At 47.4% G+C, this 18,562-nt stretch overlaps 1 protein-coding gene across 2 annotated transcripts in view; it reads left to right on the top strand.

Annotated features, from left to right (window-relative positions):
* The window catches only part of RAD50 (RAD50 double strand break repair protein), a 507,735-nt gene that overhangs the window by 208,058 nt on the left and 281,115 nt on the right, over positions 1–18,562 (top strand). For both annotated transcript variants that reach the window (XM_078653096.1, XM_078653097.1), the window contains exon 13: positions 4,543–4,718. In XM_078653096.1, the coding sequence (XP_078509222.1) occupies positions 4,543–4,718 (176 nt within the window). The remainder of the gene's footprint in view (positions 1–4,542; positions 4,719–18,562) is intronic.

Here is an 18,562-nt window from a genome sequence, read left to right as displayed (position 1 = left end):
CAGTGAAATTTTAACTCATAAAGTCCACTTATGAACAGGAAATTTTCTCTGGGGTTGTAGCATTCTCGCATTTTCAAACTCAGGGTTTGGTTAGAGTAAATGGAAGGATGTTCGATGTTTCTGGCTGGGCAACTTCTTTAATTAGATGAAAACCCACATACTCATAAGCTATGCATACCTATTGCAAGTAGGTTCTCGCTCTTAAGAAAGCACATGAGTGTGCGTGCCCCTGTCACAGGACTAAGTGTTCCTCCACGTTGGGAATTTGGATGAACTGCTCCGGTGTTTAATGGATTTTCTCCATGTGGGACATGGCGGCGGCGTGAATCTTTCAATCATTGTTTTAGTTTCTTCTAAGAATTTTAAATTTAAACTACAAATTCTTTTGGCTGTTAAAAATTCTCCATACAGGTTGCTCTTTATTAGTGTGCTAGGGTTGAATGATGTAGTATGGAGGATTCAATTACAGGCAGTTTTTCTGTGAATATGATTCTACTTGTCTGTTCGTTATTTCAACTATAGTGTACAAAAATAAACTTTTTGATTGGCTCTTGATCCTAGTTACTTTAATGTTGTCAAGGGTTATTAGTCAGATACAGAACAAAATATGTTATTATGTATGTATGTTTGTGTGTATTGGTATTTACATAGTGCATGCCTAGCTATTAAGCAACGGTTTGCTGTGCATTTTGTGAGGGGTTGGAAGACGATCTACCAAGATGGAGTACATCAAGTGTATGTCATCTATAATATCTAACCACAAACATACATTACCCAAAAAAATACAGTGGTGCATCCTTCAGGCATACCTTTATTTCCGCCAACACTCTATCAAATTTGCCTAAGATGGTGCAAATTGGCAGCCCACTAATTACTATGCATATTTTAAGTAACATTCCTTATTGAAAACAAAATAGTTGTGTGTCAGAACAAATTCAACAAGTGATATACGCATTTTAGAATGCTGAGTGTAGCTTCCAGATCTTGTTCTTACAATAGCTTCTCACAATTAGGTAATCTTTGTGACCAATTGAGGTATGCAGTGAGGGGAAATTATTATGACCATCCATAATTTTGTTTTCTCATTAGAAATCTTGCAATTTTCTCCAAGAAATGAAAAATGTTTTTTATGTAAGAAGTTTTGTGAGGCACACTTTGTATGCTGCAGTGTTCTAGAACATTGCTTTGATTATGTCAGCTGGGGTTTTGAGATGTGTTTTGACAGTTACTGAATGGCCCCTTTAACTACATTATGTTATCCATACTTTTATTAAACTACCCACTGTTTTCACTAGATGTCTCTGCAAACATGTATGACAAAAGTAAACCAGCTTACTGTTTCTAGGATGTCAGTTGCTGCACTTGGAACGCGATTCAAGTATCTCATTTTCCTCTAACATGGTCGGCTCCTGATATTGACAGTGTGGCAGCCGCTCAGGGTCTTCCTCCTGCTCACTACCACAGGGCCTTGCAACAGTGGGGGAATCATCCTTTACAACGCAGTAATCCTCATGCATGCCTTTGCCTTTACCACGCAGATGCCTTTAATATATATCTACATTATGTGTATTTACCGATAGGTCTGCACGTTTAGGAGATGCCATTTTTGGTTTACTAATAACTTTGGCAACGTTTAACGAATCTTCACGAAACTCTTCAAAAATATTCTCTTTTTTTACTAGTTTCTTTAGGAACAGTTATGAGGTGATCTGTCTGAGGGGGCCGACCTGGCAGTTCGGGCTGTAATGTTCCCATTGGAGCAGGGTCAAGGCTGTTTTGCATATGGCTGGGTCCAAACTGAGGTGGAATGGTGGGTGAAAATTGATGGATTTGGATGCGGTGCGAGCACTTGCCAGTGGCTGAGATTTATTGAAGCATTTTCATGCCCTAACTTTCTAAAAGTTTCATTTTCAAAATTGTAAGAAAGAGGATTTTAAATTGCAATTAATTTGAGTTGAAGAAGCCTTTCTCTCTCTCTCTTCGCAAACTGGCATTATCACTTATTAAGTGTAATAAGTTTGTTAGTCTGATGGAAACTTAGCCTTTCAACAGTGAAAAACTACTTTGAGTGTTTCACTGCCACGATATGTAAAACACAAGTACACCTGTCCTTCTAAAAAAAAAAAATAGCATGCACCCTACCCTATGAGCCTTCATAGCTTACCTTAGGAGTGACTTATACGTTTTAAAATGGAAAGTTTACGCCTGGCAAAAGGATTAGTTTTCCTGGTCGAAATGGCAGTTTAAAACTGTACTATAGGTTGCGGTGGCATGAGAAATCTTTTGCATTGCTACTTTTGTGGGTGGCACAATGTGTGCTGCAGCCCACTTAGTTGCATTTAAGTTACAGGACCTAGATGCATGTTTTTACCATTTACTAGGGGTTACAAGTAAATTAAAAGTGTCAATTGGGTGAATACCAATGTTACCATGTTTAGATGAGAGAGCACAATTACTTTGCCACTGATTAGCAGGGAGAAAGTACAGGGTCCTAATGCCAACAAAAAAGAGTTCAGCAAAAAATCAGGAAGTGAAGGCAAAACCACTGGGAGAATACCACACTAAGGATACTATGTTTAACAATTGTTCATTGGTTCCCTAACAACGTATTAAAGAAAGATAAAACCTAAAACATTTGAATTCCAATCAGTGCTTTCAGCCTCGCGGTTTCGGATATTGCTAGAACTCCTCAATGGCATTTTTGGACCATGTTACACAGTTACCAGTTATGTATTCTCTCTATATATAGTATAATATTGTATTTATCACCATTGTTGAGTGTCGGAAAATACCCTTATTCTAGAGAGGTGATTACCGTTCTCTACCTTGCTGAAAAACAATGCACCAGTTAAGAGATTTTGCTGCTTTAAACCTGAGATATTGGCATATTATTTTAATTTAGGGCAGTTGAAAATGGACCGCTGAGGGGCTGTGGTAAGTAATGAATGGCTATCAGCTCATTTTGAAGCCATTCCAATATTTTTGATTGGATTGAATTTTTGTTTGGATTTGTGGTCTGAAGTTTAGAAGGAATAAGAACGGCTAGATGACATGAGCTTTGACGGCTTCGAACCCCAACTTTCACTGAGTGCAAAGGCACTTGGATTCACTCATGACACCAATCTCACCTTCTAGGCTCATAGTGCTAAAAACAACAGATGGCCTGGTACCAGTTATCTCTTCTAAAGAAAGTTAACCAGTTTCTTTCCAGAATGCATCTTGAGAACTGCAATTTAAGCCCATGCACTCTCTCGCCTGGATGGTAGTAATGTCCTACTCCCTGGCCTCCGAAATTCAAAAATGGTACCCCTTAAAGGCATCCCCCATGCCACAGCACATCTCACAAAGGGCCTGATGAAATATGATCACATCACCCCAGTCTTGATGGATCTTCAGTGGCTTTACTTGCCAGTCATCTCCATCTTCAAATCCAGCAGCATCATTTACAAAGCCATCACAGCCGGCTCTTGTTTATCTTGAAGGCAAGCTCACCATCCCTGGTGATTCTCAGCAGACCCACAGCCTGGGCATCATCAGACTGCCAACTAAGAAGTGTAAAAAGTAAAACCAAAGGCAGTAGGCTTTTATATCTGTGCACCCACGGTCTGAAACCACACCCCTGTATCCTTTAGGAAAGCCACTACTGCTTTAATTGCTACTAATTAAGACTCACCACTTTAAGGAACACTACATCATAATGCATTAACAGTCCACAAACCAGCTTTATTTCCTACTGCGTCTTGACTTTGATGGTTTTTGACTGTCTACAGGTCTCCACTGCCTTTTGGTTTGGCTTGCGCTATCGAAATACCACATTCATATACATTCATCTATATGTGTATGTATGTGGTATTTTCTATAGTGCAAATCTACATACATTTGCATTTCATCAGCTTAAACATCATGGTACGGAATAAGGAGGCTAAGATGTCACCAAGGCTGGTGGTGTGAATGAAGCACCAGAGAGAGGTCCCTGGACTCATCATTTGGGTGTACCAACCCCTATGGATGTGGATAAGGGAAGTGTGAATCATTGGGAAACACAATGAGTAGAATGAAAGGTAGGAGCAGATCCGTTTGAGCTTTTCCAGAAATTTCCTCTGAAGAAAGGGCGAGGATCATAACAGAGTTTATGGCAGTGTTGAAAGCTGCTCAGAAATCATGGAATAAGGCTTGAAAGGTTACTTTGGGGAACAGAAGTGAGTATGTTGGAGCCAGTGCAAAGATTCTGTGGAGTGAAATAAACAGAAGCACGGTGGAAGAAGTTGGACTGAGTTGAATCAGCGGTTTGTTAGATGGTTAAGGAATGATGGTGGTGGAGCATAAGTGTGTTATGCTGCCAAGTTTGTGCTCTTGTGGTATACTGTGTATGTGAGTGAAGAGTAAGTGGACAGGAACAGTTTGTAGAGGTTGTCCTTTTGAAAGCTATTTAGGTGAAGGTTCAAGTCATTCATATTATTCACAATGTTGGGCTCTTTATTCTTATTATGGTATCAAATGTGTGTATTTATTTAGTTCAGTTCTTCCATGTGCTTATTTCAGCAAAGAACTGGCGTCTGCAGAGCAGAATAAAAACCACCTGAGCAGTGAGCTACGCCGGAAGGAGGAGCAATTGACAAATTATGAAGAAAGGCTTTTCAACTTATGTGGCAGCCAAGACTTTGATAGTGACCTTACACGTCTTCAGGAAGATATTGAGAAATCATCTAAGCAACGGGGTGAGTTCGTTTAATAATCTGTTATTGTAATACAGTAATGTAAGAAACTAGGTTATTAATTGAGGGGGATAGGTAACCTCCTGAAATAATAATCACAATGCATTTCAGGGTTAACCACTAAAGTCACTAAATCAAAATACGAGCTGAACCTACTGGCTGCTATGTCATAGAGCAGACAGGCTTAACTTGTAGGCAATGTGTTAAGTATTTATTCAGTACTAAGAGGCATCCATCCGGGACTATATGTAACGTGTATGAGTAATATGCCATTTATGTTATATGTGATTGCTGTTGATTTGACTTATTCATAAAAAGCAATAAAATACTTGGAAAGAAAGCATTTATGCAGGACTGAAACAGTAATAAAGTTGAAATGCACAGCGATAAAATCCCCAAAATGAATGAGGGAAATCAAGTAAACTTTAGTAAACACGATGACGCTAAAATGTCAACAATCCAATAAGGCTCGGCCTCCTCTGTTCAGCCCTCACTTACTTGCAGCCAGTGTTTTCTGCTCTACAGGGGTCTGCAGCAGCCAGCAGATCCTCTCGTATGCCTCATTCCTTGCGGCCGTCTGTAGATTTATTTTAGGCTGCTCGGCCAGCAACTCCTCAGAGACCTGTATGTCTTCTTTAACCCCTTGGCCGCGGCGGTAATTCCGCCACGGCGCGGGAGGCGGGAGGGGGGGGCCTCCGACATGCTGGTGACAGAACCACTCCGTCACCAGCCACGGGTGGGCTGTGCTAATGACGGAGTGGTTCCGTCACGGCCAGCCTGATAGAACGCGCCGCGCAGGCACGGCGGCCGGGCCGTGACGGAACCACTCGGAGGGGTTCCGTCACCAGCATAGAAGGGGTTAATGTCAGTTGTCTTGAAAAACAGTGCTCTAGCTGAGTTGAATGGGCCAGATGGTCGGGAGGCATGTCTCACTCAGCTTCCGTCCTGTCCATGCTCCACTATAAATACTTTGAATAAACAGTTTAAGTAGGATTGCCACTAGAGTACATTCCAAACTAAAATAATAAAGCAAATAGTATAAATTGTGCATCATAGAATTACATTACACATGATTTGTGTGTTAGGCCTTGATAACACACAGATTTTGGAAGCTTTTAGGTTGGATTAAACCTGTCACATGGTTTCATAGACCAGAACGGTGTTCCAGTGGGCACTCTGGGTATAATGCATAGTGCATCTCTCAGTTTCTCTTATTTTATTGATCAGTGAAAATAAGGAATTTGAGCCGTTCGCGCTATCATTTGCCTTTTAGTACCGAGGCCTAGTTTTGATGGGGAAACGTATTTCCTTGTGCCTGTTCTATGTTATTGACCAAGCTTCAAAAGCACGAATCAGCTCTCTAAGTCTGACTCTCAATTGGCCTTTGCCTGCCAACTGCTTATTTGGCACATACACTCTGTTATGTTACCAGGCTGTGAGCTGCACCCTCAGCTATTCCCTCTGGTGGCTGAGAGTAGATTACTTTGAAGAGGTTCTCTTTGTTACTCTTTGTGGCCTTGATGCAATTCTTCCCTTTTCTGATGTTGGTTGCGTATGTGCTGTGATACCAGTATATTTGCAGGTCAACAAGCCCTCATCTGTATACCCTTAAGAGTCCAGCTTTCAGTATGCTTTTATCAGATGGTTAGGATGAAGTTAAAGACCCTTGGAGAAGAATTTAGGTTGTTTACACAGTAAAGCCATTATTAAGCCCTTCCTTTACCTCTGCCCTCAGCATGAGCAAAGAAAGAATGAAAGGGATTCCATGGACCATTAACTCTTAAAGCCAGTAAAAGCGTTCGGAGGGCATTTTTATCAAGTAGGTGTACTAGTTTGCGCACTCAGTATCATATTTCCTTAATACTCTTTCTTTAATAACCAATCTACTCAGGAAGGCGTAGGAATGCTGTTTTTCCAACTTTAGCTCAGTCACCGAATCCAATCTCTCAAAGTCCATGTATCTCCCACCTAATATGAGAAGTAGAACTCTGTCATCTCCTTTGGCTCTTTGTTTTGGACCTTAGATATCCTAGTCCAAGTGTGAGAAATTGGATTGTTGGTTGAGGGGGTGTGAGCCCTCCTCAAGCAGCTGCCACTATCATTGTCAGGGTGAACCACAAAAGTCACAAAATTAACCTGTGCTTGGCCCTATGGTAGCTTGGCACAAAAGCATTCAGGCTTAAATTAGATGCAATCTGTAAAGTATTTATGCAACATGCAAACAGTAATAAAGTGCAAACATAACACAAGAAAAACATCACTCAAAAGTGGAAAAATAGAGTAAGTGTAAAAAAATAGAGTTAGACCCCAACAACAAAAATCCATTCAGTAGAAGTAGATGTATGTCCTTCTCAAAGATTTAAGTAAGCATAGCGCCTAAAAGCACAAAGTGCCACTTGAAGTTATTTGGTCATGCTAGTCCAGGGGAAAGCCATAAGTGCAAGCCGACTGCAAGTGAGCACAGACCGGATACAGGAACAAGGCTAATCCCACTGAAAAAGTTATGTGCTTAAGGTCTGTCATGAAGGTCCAGTTCGGGGTGGAAAAGACCTGTGTGTGGTTTAGGGCCTACCCTAGGAGTGACCTTTATGTATTAGAAAGGAAGGTTTAGGCTAGGCATATGGTTTACTTTGTCAAGTCAAATTGGAAGTTCAAAACTGCCACAGGCACGCCGGGAGGGGCTTATAGGGCTCCATTGATGCCACTTCCGTGGACAATGTCAGGACGGAACCGGGCGTCTTCGCCCGGGTCCGCGTCCTAACGCGGATCCGGGAAAGTGATACCTTGGGCATGTTTTTGTTACTTGCAGGCCTTTTCGACGCCTTTCACATCCAGGAACAGTGTGTTCATGTCCCTTGTGGGCTTCACACCGTGCCAGTCCTGCTCGCAACAGAGGTCAGCAACGGACCCTCACGACATCTGTATGTGGTGCTTGGGAGAGCACCATGACTCTGTGGAGTGCGCAGCTTGCGCCAGCTGCTGCTAAAATCCCTGCGGGAACGCCGCATGAAGCTGCTGTCTGCCCAGATGTGCTGAACGGACCCCCTGCGACGCAGGTCTCCTTCTCCAGCGGAGTCGTTCACCCGGCGCAAGTCCTTACGGGAGGACGTTCTTGGTCATGGGACCGTCGCCGTCTTTCGCCTACGTCAGGTAAGCATTTGCCCCACCCTCCCTGGCGCACCTCTGGGCCCCACAGAGGGGATAGGGATTGAGGTTGGGACACCGCCGGCGAGTTTACCCTGACACCAGAGTCGCCGGGATGTCGGTACACGGCCCGGAGGGGCATCTCACAACGTCTAGCCCTTCCATAGCGCTGTCACAAAGCCTTCCGAGGCTCCCTGCGGCATCGCTGAAGGTGGCTGCGGCGCGGTGCACGACACCGCTTCCGCATACTCTCTCCCACAGGTTTCCACCTAGGGGAATGTTGAGTCGACGCCGGTCCAACTCTGAGCGGTCGAGGCCTTTTCGGAGGTCGCCGACGTCTGCTCGACTCGAAGGATCGAGGCCTCTTCGAAGGTCGCCGGCTCGACTTGAGGAGTCGAAGCCTTTTCGGAGGTTGCCGGCTCGACTCGAGGAGTCGAGGCCTTTTCAAAGGTCGCTGACGCCAGCTCCACTCGAGGAGTCGAGGTCTCTTCGGATGTCCGCGACGCTGGCTCCACTCAAAGGGTCAAGACCTTTTTGAAGGTCGTCGGCTCGACTCCTGCGGTCAAGGCCTTTTCGGAGGTCGCTGACGCTTGCTCCACTCCGCCAGTCGGGGCTTTTTCCGAGGTCTCCGACGCCGATCGACGACGGTACCATCTCCAACTTTATTGGTGGTGGATGTGGTCCCGCTGGGTTCACCACCCCATGAGTCATTTCACTGCTCCAGCACAGGCGCCAGTGGAGCATTGGCCTACTCATCCTGCTGCTGAGCCTCTAAGTGCCCGGTTTAGCTTTCGTTCTTTGTAAGAATGGAGCCGCACTCAGTCTCTAGTCCTTCATAGCATTTTTTGGCATATTCTCCACCAGGGTGCGGGAAACATGGAACCATTGTTACCTTTTGCGGAGCCATTGTTTGACATCCTTCTCGGAACGTGGGCACAGCCCTTCTCGGGGGACCCTGTGAAGCGTTCTGTGGCACATCGCCATCGGCCGGATCCCGCCTGTAGCTGGAGCCGGCTACTCCATCCTGGAGCTGGTGGACTTGTGCTTCAACAAAAACACTACGGTAGGGGGGACCTAGGGGAAGTTTAAAGACCAAGCTCTGGATACAATCCCCAAAAAAGCCTATAAACAACAAAGGTACCAGAGGGTCTCAAAGGATGTGCCCAAATGTAACAGAAGGTCAACCACTCCCTAAAAGCCAAAGTGATGCGTCACAGAAGTTCTCAGCAGAGTGAGAGAAATACCCATCAGTCACCATACGGATCCGCCCTTCATCATTTGGGATTTTATCCGTACCACCCGTCTGAGAAAATCAGTGCCACATACAGAGGTCAACCCGGTGGTAAGGGGGTTCCTCAGAAGGTAAAGGCAATGACAGTGTGGTATGCCACTCGATGTTAATGAGTGGCCAGAGACATGGGACTGGGGTGTGCAGTGTTGGAAAGAGTGAAGGAGTAAGAAAACCAAAAGAGAGTGTATTAAAATTGGTTTGAAAGAGGCACTTGACAAAATTTATTCGGTGTGTGCCTAACATACCAATGTTAAAAATCAATGCAACCCAAGGCTGTCTGATTACGTAGACCGCCTGAGGTAAGAATGGTCGACTAGTTTCTGCAATTGGGGGACTATTGTGTCTTTGCATTCATCAGGACCAAAATAAGATTAAACTACTGCACCAAGTGAACTACGTGAAGTGAAGGGAAACACCAGGATAACAAAAAACAAGTGCACATGGTCACCTGAATGCTCCGGGTGCCCTTACAGTCTGTGTTGATCACTATGGAAAGAGAAAAGGGTTAGGTATAGCTATCGTGACCGCGCGACCAATGGCAGCGCGGCTTATAAACAGCCTTTCCTCGGTCGTTCGTCACCTCCCCAGACGGCCAGGACGCCGGCCCTGGAGTACCGACGGATAGGTAAGAGGAGCCCTCCCTTCTTCTCTCCGCAGTGCTGCGTTCTTCTAACAAAAGGTATCCTTTCTTAAACGGGGTCTCGGCTCCGCTACTGCTGGGTATGAATTAATTATTGTTAAGAGACTGATACCATCTCTTGTCGGCTACCGTAAATAGGAAGTGCTTTGTCCATGTTTGTGCATACTGTGTTTGACGTGTGTTTCACATGTTTTCTAGAGCGGTGCTTCATCTTCCCCTGAGCCGCTGCCAGGTGGGGTGAGGCCAGTCTACCTTACAGATCGAGGTAAGGACTGAAAGACATTTGGCTTATGAAATTTCTTTCCGAATGATTCAAAATCGGGCCATATTTGTATTAAGTGCCTGTATCCCTTCAATCTGAATGTGAGGTTACGCTAGATCCACATCGATGGACTTTTTTCTCAGCCCATTAGATCACGATAGCTATACCTAACCCTTTTCTCTTTCCATAGTGATCAACACAGACTGTAAGGGCACCCGGAGCATTCAGGTGACCATGTGCACTTGTTTTTTGTTATCCTGGTGTTTCCCTTCACTTCACGTAGTTCACTTGGTGCAGTAGTTTAATCTTATTTTGGTCCTGATGAATGCAAAGACACAATAGTCCCCCAATTGCAGAAACTAGTCGACCATTCTTACCTCAGGCGGTCTATGTAATCAGACAGCCTTGGGTTGCATTGATTTTTAACATTGGTATGTTAGGCACACACCGAATAAATTTTGTCAAGTGCCTCTTTCAAACCAATTTTAATACACTCTCTTTTGGTTTTCTTACTCCTTCACTCTTTCCAACACTGCACACCCCAGTCCCATGTCTCTGGCCACTCATTAATATCAAGTGGCATACCACACTGTCATTGCCTTTACCTTCTGAGGAACCCCCTTACCACCGGGTTGACCTCTGTATGTGGCACTGATTTTCTCAGACGGGTGGTACGGATAAAATCCCAAATGATGAAGGGCGGATCCGTATGGTGACTGATGGGTATTTCTCTCACTCTGCTGAGAACTTCTGTGACGCATCACTTTGGCTTTTAGGGAGTGGTTGACCTTCTGTTACTTTTGGGCACATCCTTTGAGACCCTCTGGTACCTTTGTTGTTTATGGACTTGTGCTTCAGGCAGCTCTCTCTGTGACTCCTGTTATGGCGCACTTTTCAATTCGGTCTGCTATGGACACCACGGACTCTGTGGGTCGTACTATAGCCAGGTCGGTTGCCATACGCCACCACGCGTGGTTGCGTGCTGGCATTTTTCCCAGATCATGTTCAGGAGTGGCTTAGAGATATTCCATTTGAAGGGGTAACTCTTTTTGACGCCCATGCTGATTTGGCAGTCAGGCGCCTCCTGTATATGTATCTTCCTCAGTTTTAATCTTTGTGGAGGATTTTTGGTTTCGTGACGGTGCCATCCCTTTCTTTTCTGTTACCCGTTGTGGGCTGCAGATGTTTTGGGTTGTGTGGCTGCTCAGCCGTGTGGTTACTTATTCTAGTACAGCTGGTTAAGCTGTGTTTATCTTTCTTTTGAGCCTCTGCCTACGAGCTTGTCTCAAGAAGGTCCCTTCTTTTGTAGGGTTGTGCTTTACCCTATATGGGGTATTTGTTGGCAATCGTGCTGCTACTCTTCCTTGCCCAGGAACTTTTGACACAAGCTGACTCTTCCTTTTGTTGTAGGATGTCTCCTCTGGTGAGATCCATAGGATTGGTTTCTCTCCAAGGGTTCCCATTGGTTGTCTACGGTTGGTCCGGAATACATCATCGCCTCAGTAGGGGGTTTGTTGCCCTGGCCTGTTCCTACAACCTAGCTGTGTGCGTCTTGCCTGTCTATCGGTGGGCATGCGTCCCTGGTTGTGGGGGGCAGGTCTTCCCTGGCACGGTCTCTGGTTCCTTGCTTCTTGCAGGATATGGGGTCTGGCTTGTCCCTTCCTGTCCTGTGCATATTCCTAGTTCTTGAAGAGTGGCTCTGGTCTATGCCTTTCTGCCACTGGATCTGTGCTCCACCCCTGATGTTTTTCTGGGTGTGTGTTCTTTCTCTATTCTGGCACAGGTGCTTCTTTAAGGTAGCATTACTATGTGTTTATTCTTCTCGAAGTTCTCCATCTTGGTGGACGGTGTCGGTCTTAGGCGGTGTAGGCTTTTGGTGCCAGGCTTCTGTCTGTGCCTTCTTTCTATTCTTTATGAGCAGTCTTGTGGTCTATGTTTCCACTGTCTCACGGGAGACCAGGATTTTTTTCCCCCTCAGGGACCTGTTATTTTTTCTGTATTCTTAACTGTTATGCAGCACACCGGTGCCGTGGTACCGCTTGCATGACTCCCCTATTTAGGAAGAGTCAATCCACATACGTGTGTCGACATTCCTGTCTCTTTGCGGGTATATCGTGGATTCTACATGCCACTGAGGTGTTCGCATGCTAAGTCTTTTTGCCTTAGTGTCTGACATTCTTGCTTAGTCTTTCCTTTGGGATAATGTCCTCTGTGTTCATAGCCTTGCAAGTTATCCACTCACAGTGGTGCCTTTTAATTTGTTTGGCTGCTTGCCTACCTCCTGAGCTTGCTCAATGGTAGCTCCTCTGTCTCTGTTGGCACTAGACTCTGGACTCGGCCCTGCCACTGTTGTCACATGTCCTAGGCAGTACACATTAATGTGTTTTTTCTTACACCCACGGGCCTCATGCTGCGTCTCTTCTTCTGGGGTGGACAGTCTTCCAACTGTCCCCTGTTTCTTGTGGCTTCCACTATGATGTGTGTTCAGGCGGTATGCTCTACCGTTGTAATGTTGTTTTGACCCTTAGAGCTTTGTTCCTCTTGGATTAATGGGACTGATGCTTGGATCGTTCTTGAATGTCTCGCTGCATTGTTTCTTACGTTGGCATGGAACTTTCTAGTTCTGTTTTCCTTTCATCAGTGTCTGAGCGAGAGAGGTCTCACACCGTCCCTCGTCGGATTTGGTGTCTTTACCATCCCTTGTTCATACTCTTTAAGGTGGTCATGGGTCTAATGATCATTGTCCTGACATTGCGTTTTCCACCGTTTTTTCGTCAGCAGTTGACGAATATTTTCTCCTGGAACTTGGTGGTTGTTTCGCAGACCCTCCTCCTATGGGGTATGGCTTTGGTATCTATTCTAAGTTAAGGACTCTGCGGCTAGATGTCTCTATCAGATGGGAGAGTTACTTACCTTCGGTAACGATATATCTGGTAGAGGCATAGTCTAGCCGCAGATTCCTTAACACCCGCCCATCCTCCCCACTCTGCGAAGGCCTTTTCATATGGTGTTTGTCCACTTAGCCCCACTTTCTGGTGGCCTTGGTCTTCCAGAGGTGTGTTCTCGCACCTCACTCTGGGGTAGGGTGAGTTGTTCTGCATGGGGCCCTTTGGACTCCCCTCCGTCCTAGGGTTGGTTGGTGGCGTGTTCTTGTACCTTCGTGTGGCGCAGGGGGTGTGGTTCGGCTTTCGAGCCCTTTGGCTCTCCACTCCGTTCATGTTTTAAGGTGGTTCAGGTCTATACCTTTTACTACCTTCTCATGTTGTTCAACCTGTGCTCCTCACGCGTGGAGTTATTCTGTTTTTCTTTCCCTACCTCTGCCCAGACGTATGCCTCCTTCTTTCTCTGGCAGTCGGTTGGGTTGGGTTTTCTTTGGTGCTACAGTTTTTAAATCTCTGAAGGGTGTGTGTAGTGAACTTTCTAGTGGTCGTTTACTTCTAGTCACTTGTCTTGCAACATGTTACTTCAATATTGTGGTTCTTTAATTTCACTCCTGTGGTGACAAGCTGTGTCTGGCTTGTCATGTATTTCGTGCCACAGTTGTTGCCCCTCGAGGTGGCAATTGCAAAAACAACAAGTGATGGACTGAATGTGGATCAATGTCACACACTCCCCCAGTCAAAAGATCTGGGCCCAAATCCATCGTTTTTTTGCACTCCACACCACCCTGGGTTAGACAATGGCGATATGCAAATCAGCTCTGACCCTGTTGCCCCATGGGAACAGTCCAGTCCGAACTACAAAAGCCATGTCCTTCCCAGAACGGAATCAAGCATCCGAGGACCGGACCGGTTTCGAGGTAACACCTCTCTTCAGCCCGGCTAGCTTGACTCCAAGTGGTGTGGAGTGCCTGGGACCCACGTCTGGGCATCCCCAGCGCACTTAGGGCGGCAATTGCAAAAACAACAAGTGATGGACTGAATGTGGATCAATGTCACACACTCCCCCAGTCAAAAGATCTGGGCCCAAATCCATCGTTTTTTTGCACTCCACACCACCCTGGGTTAGACAATGGCGATATGCAAATCAGCTCTGACCCTGTTGCCCCATGGGAACAGTCCAGTCCGAACTACAAAAGCCATGTCCTTCCCAGAACGGAATCAAGCATCCGAGGACCGGACCGGTTTCGAGGTAACACCTCTCTTCAGCCCGGCTAGCTTGACTCCAAGTGGTGTGGAGTGCCTGGGACCCACGTCTGGGCATCCCCAGCGCACTTAGGGCGGCAATTGCAAAAACAACAAGTGATGGACTGAATGTGGATCAATGTCACACACTCCCCCAGTCAAAAGATCTGGGCCCAAATCCATCGTTTTTTTGCACTCCACACCACCCTGGGTTAGACAATGGCGATATGCAAATCAGCTCTGACCCTGTTGCCCCATGGGAACAGTCCAGTCCGAACTACAAAAGCCATGTCCTTCCCAGAACGGAATCAAGCATCCGAGGACCGGACCGGTTTCGAGGTAACACCTCTCTTCAGCCCGGCTAGCTTGACTCCAAGTGGTGTGGAGTGCCTGGGACCCACGTCTGGGCATCCCCAGCGCACTTAGGGCGGCAATTGCAAAAACAACAAGTGATGGACTGAATGTGGATCAATGTCACACACTCCCCCAGTCAAAAGATCTGGGCCCAAATCCATCGTTTTTTTGCACTCCACACCACCCTGGGTTAGACAATGGCGATATGCAAATCAGCTCTGACCCTGTTGCCCCATGGGAACAGTCCAGTCCGAACTACAAAAGCCATGTCCTTCCCAGAACGGAATCAAGCATCCGAGGACCGGACCGGTTTCGAGGTAACACCTCTCTTCAGCCCGGCTAGCTTGACTCCAAGTGGTGTGGAGTGCCTGGGACCCACGTCTGGGCATCCCCAGCGCACTTAGGGCGGCAATTGCAAAAACAACAAGTGATGGACTGAATGTGGATCAATGTCACACACTCCCCCAGTCAAAAGATCTGGGCCCAAATCCATCGTTTTTTTGCACTCCACACCACCCTGGGTTAGACAATGGCGATATGCAAATCAGCTCTGACCCTGTTGCCCCATGGGAACAGTCCAGTCCGAACTACAAAAGCCATGTCCTTCCCAGAACGGAATCAAGCATCCGAGGACCGGACCGGTTTCGAGGTAACACCTCTCTTCAGCCCGGCTAGCTTGACTCCAAGTGGTGTGGAGTGCCTGGGACCCACGTCTGGGCATCCCCAGCGCACTTAGGGCGGCAATTGCAAAAACAACAAGTGATGGACTGAATGTGGATCAATGTCACACACTCCCCCAGTCAAAAGATCTGGGCCCAAATCCATCTTTTTTTTGCACTCCACACCACCCTGGGTTAGACAATGGCGATATGCAAATCAGCTCTGACCCTGTTGCCCCATGGGAACAGTCCAGTCCGAACTACAAAAGCCATGTCCTTCCCAGAACGGAATCAAGCATCCGAGGACCGGACCGGTTTCGAGGTAACACCTCTCTTCAGCCCGGCTAGCTTGACTCCAAGTGGTGTGGAGTGCCTGGGACCCACGTCTGGGCATCCCCAGCGCACTTAGGGCGGCAATTGCAAAAACAACAAGTGATGGACTGAATGTGGATCAATGTCACACACTCCCCCAGTCAAAAGATCTGGGCCCAAATCCATCGTTTTTTTGCACTCCACACCACCCTGGGTTAGACAATGGCGATATGCAAATCAGCTCTGACCCTGTTGCCCCATGGGAACAGTCCAGTCCGAACTACAAAAGCCATGTCCTTCCCAGAACGGAATCAAGCATCCGAGGACCGGACCGGTTTCGAGGTAACACCTCTCTTCAGCCCGGCTAGCTTGACTCCAAGTGGTGTGGAGTGCCTGGGACCCACGTCTGGGCATCCCCAGCGCACTTAGGGCGGCAATTGCAAAAACAACAAGTGATGGACTGAATGTGGATCAGTGTCACACACTCCCCCAGTCAAAAGATCTGGGCCCAAATCCATCGTTTTTTTGCACTCCACACCACCCTGGGTTAGACAATGGCGATATGCAAATCAGCTCTGACCCTGTTGCCCCATGGGAACAGTCCAGTCCGAACTACAAAAGCCATGTCCTTCCCAGAACGGAATCAAGCATCCGAGGACCGGACCGGTTTCGAGGTAACACCTCTCTTCAGCCCGGCTAGCTTGACTCCAAGTGGTGTGGAGTGCCTGGGACCCACGTCTGGGCATCCCCAGCGCACTTAGGGCGGCAATTGCAAAAACAACAAGTGATGGACTGAATGTGGATCAATGTCACACACTCCCCCAGTCAAAAGATCTGGGCCCAAATCCATCGTTTTTTTGCACTCCACACCACCCTGGGTTAGACAATGGCGATATGCAAATCAGCTCTGACCCTGTTGCCCCATGGGAACAGTCCAGTCCGAACTACAAAAGCCATGTCCTTCCCAGAACGGAATCAAGCATCCGAGGACCGGACCGGTTTCGAGGTAACACCTCTCTTCAGCCCGGCTAGCTTGACTCCAAGTGGTGTGGAGTGCCTGGGACCCACGTCTGGGCATCCCCAGCGCACTTAGGGCGGCAATTGCAAAAACAACAAGTGATGGACTGAATGTGGATCAATGTCACACACTCCCCCAGTCAAAAGATCTGGGCCCAAATCCATCGTTTTTTTGCACTCCACACCACCCTGGGTTAGACAATGGCGATATGCAAATCAGCTCTGACCCTGTTGCCCCATGGGAACAGTCCAGTCCGAACTACAAAAGCCATGTCCTTCCCAGAACGGAATCAAGCATCCGAGGACCGGACCGGTTTCGAGGTAACACCTCTCTTCAGCCCGGCTAGCTTGACTCCAAGTGGTGTGGAGTGCCTGGGACCCACGTCTGGGCATCCCCAGCGCACTTAGGGCGGCAATTGCAAAAACAACAAGTGATGGACTGAATGTGGATCAATGTCACACACTCCCCCAGTCAAAAGATCTGGGCCCAAATCCATCGTTTTTTTGCACTCCACACCACCCTGGGTTAGACAATGGCGATATGCAAATCAGCTCTGACCCTGTTGCCCCATGGGAACAGTCCAGTCCGAACTACAAAAGCCATGTCCTTCCCAGAACGGAATCAAGCATCCGAGGACCGGACCGGTTTCGAGGTAACACCTCTCTTCAGCCCGGCTAGCTTGACTCCAAGTGGTGTGGAGTGCCTGGGACCCACGTCTGGGCATCCCCAGCGCACTTAGGGCGGCAATTGCAAAAACAACAAGTGATGGACTGAATGTGGATCAATGTCACACACTCCCCCAGTCAAAAGATCTGGGCCCAAATCCATCGTTTTTTTGCACTCCACACCACCCTGGGTTAGACAATGGCGATATGCAAATCAGCTCTGACCCTGTTGCCCCATGGGAACAGTCCAGTCCGAACTACAAAAGCCATGTCCTTCCCAGAACGGAATCAAGCATCCGAGGACCGGACCGGTTTCGAGGTAACACCTCTCTTCAGCCCGGCTAGCTTGACTCCAAGTGGTGTGGAGTGCCTGGGACCCACGTCTGGGCATCCCCAGCGCACTTAGGGCGGCAATTGCAAAAACAACAAGTGATGGACTGAATGTGGATCAATGTCACACACTCCCCCAGTCAAAAGATCTGGGCCCAAATCCATTGTTTTTTTGCACTCCACACCACCCTGGGTTAGACAATGGCGATATGCAAATCAGCTCTGACCCTGTTGCCCCATGGGAACAGTCCAGTCCGAACTACAAAAGCCATGTCCTTCCCAGAACGGAATCAAGCATCCGAGGACCGGACCGGTTTCGAGGTAACACCTCTCTTCAGCCCGGCTAGCTTGACTCCAAGTGGTGTGGAGTGCCTGGGACCCACGTCTGGGCATCCCCAGCACACTTAGGGCGGCAATTGCAAAAACAACAAGTGATGGACTGAATGTGGATCAATGTCACACACTCCCCCAGTCAAAAGATCTGGGCCCAAATCCATCGTTTTTTTGCACTCCACACCACCCTGGGTTAGACAATGGCGATATGCAAATCAGCTCTGACCCTGTTGCCCCATGGGAACAGTCCAGTCCGAACTACAAAAGCCATGTCCTTCCCAGAACGGAATCAAGCATCCGAGGACCGGACCGGTTTCGAGGTAACACCTCTCTTCAGCCCGGCTAGCTTGACTCCAAGTGGTGTGGAGTGCCTGGGACCCACGTCTGGGCATCCCCAGCGCACTTAGGGCGGCAATTGCAAAAACAACAAGTGATGGACTGAATGTGGATCAATGTCACACACTCCCCCAGTCAAAAGATCTGGGCCCAAATCCATCGTTTTTTTGCACTCCACACCACCCTGGGTTAGACAATGGCGATATGCAAATCAGCTCTGACCCTGTTGCCCCATGGGAACAGTCCAGTCCGAACTACAAAAGCCATGTCCTTCCCAGAACGGAATCAAGCATCCGAGGACCGGACCGGTTTCGAGGTAACACCTCTCTTCAGCCCGGCTAGCTTGACTCCAAGTGGTGTGGAGTGCCTGGGACCCACG

This window comes from Lissotriton helveticus, chromosome 7, assembly GCF_964261635.1.
Source record: "Lissotriton helveticus chromosome 7, aLisHel1.1, whole genome shotgun sequence".
Classification (NCBI taxonomy): Eukaryota; Metazoa; Chordata; class Amphibia; order Caudata; family Salamandridae; genus Lissotriton; species Lissotriton helveticus.
The sequence above is the reverse complement of the archived record's forward strand: the minus strand, read 5'-3'. Positions and strand labels throughout refer to the sequence as shown.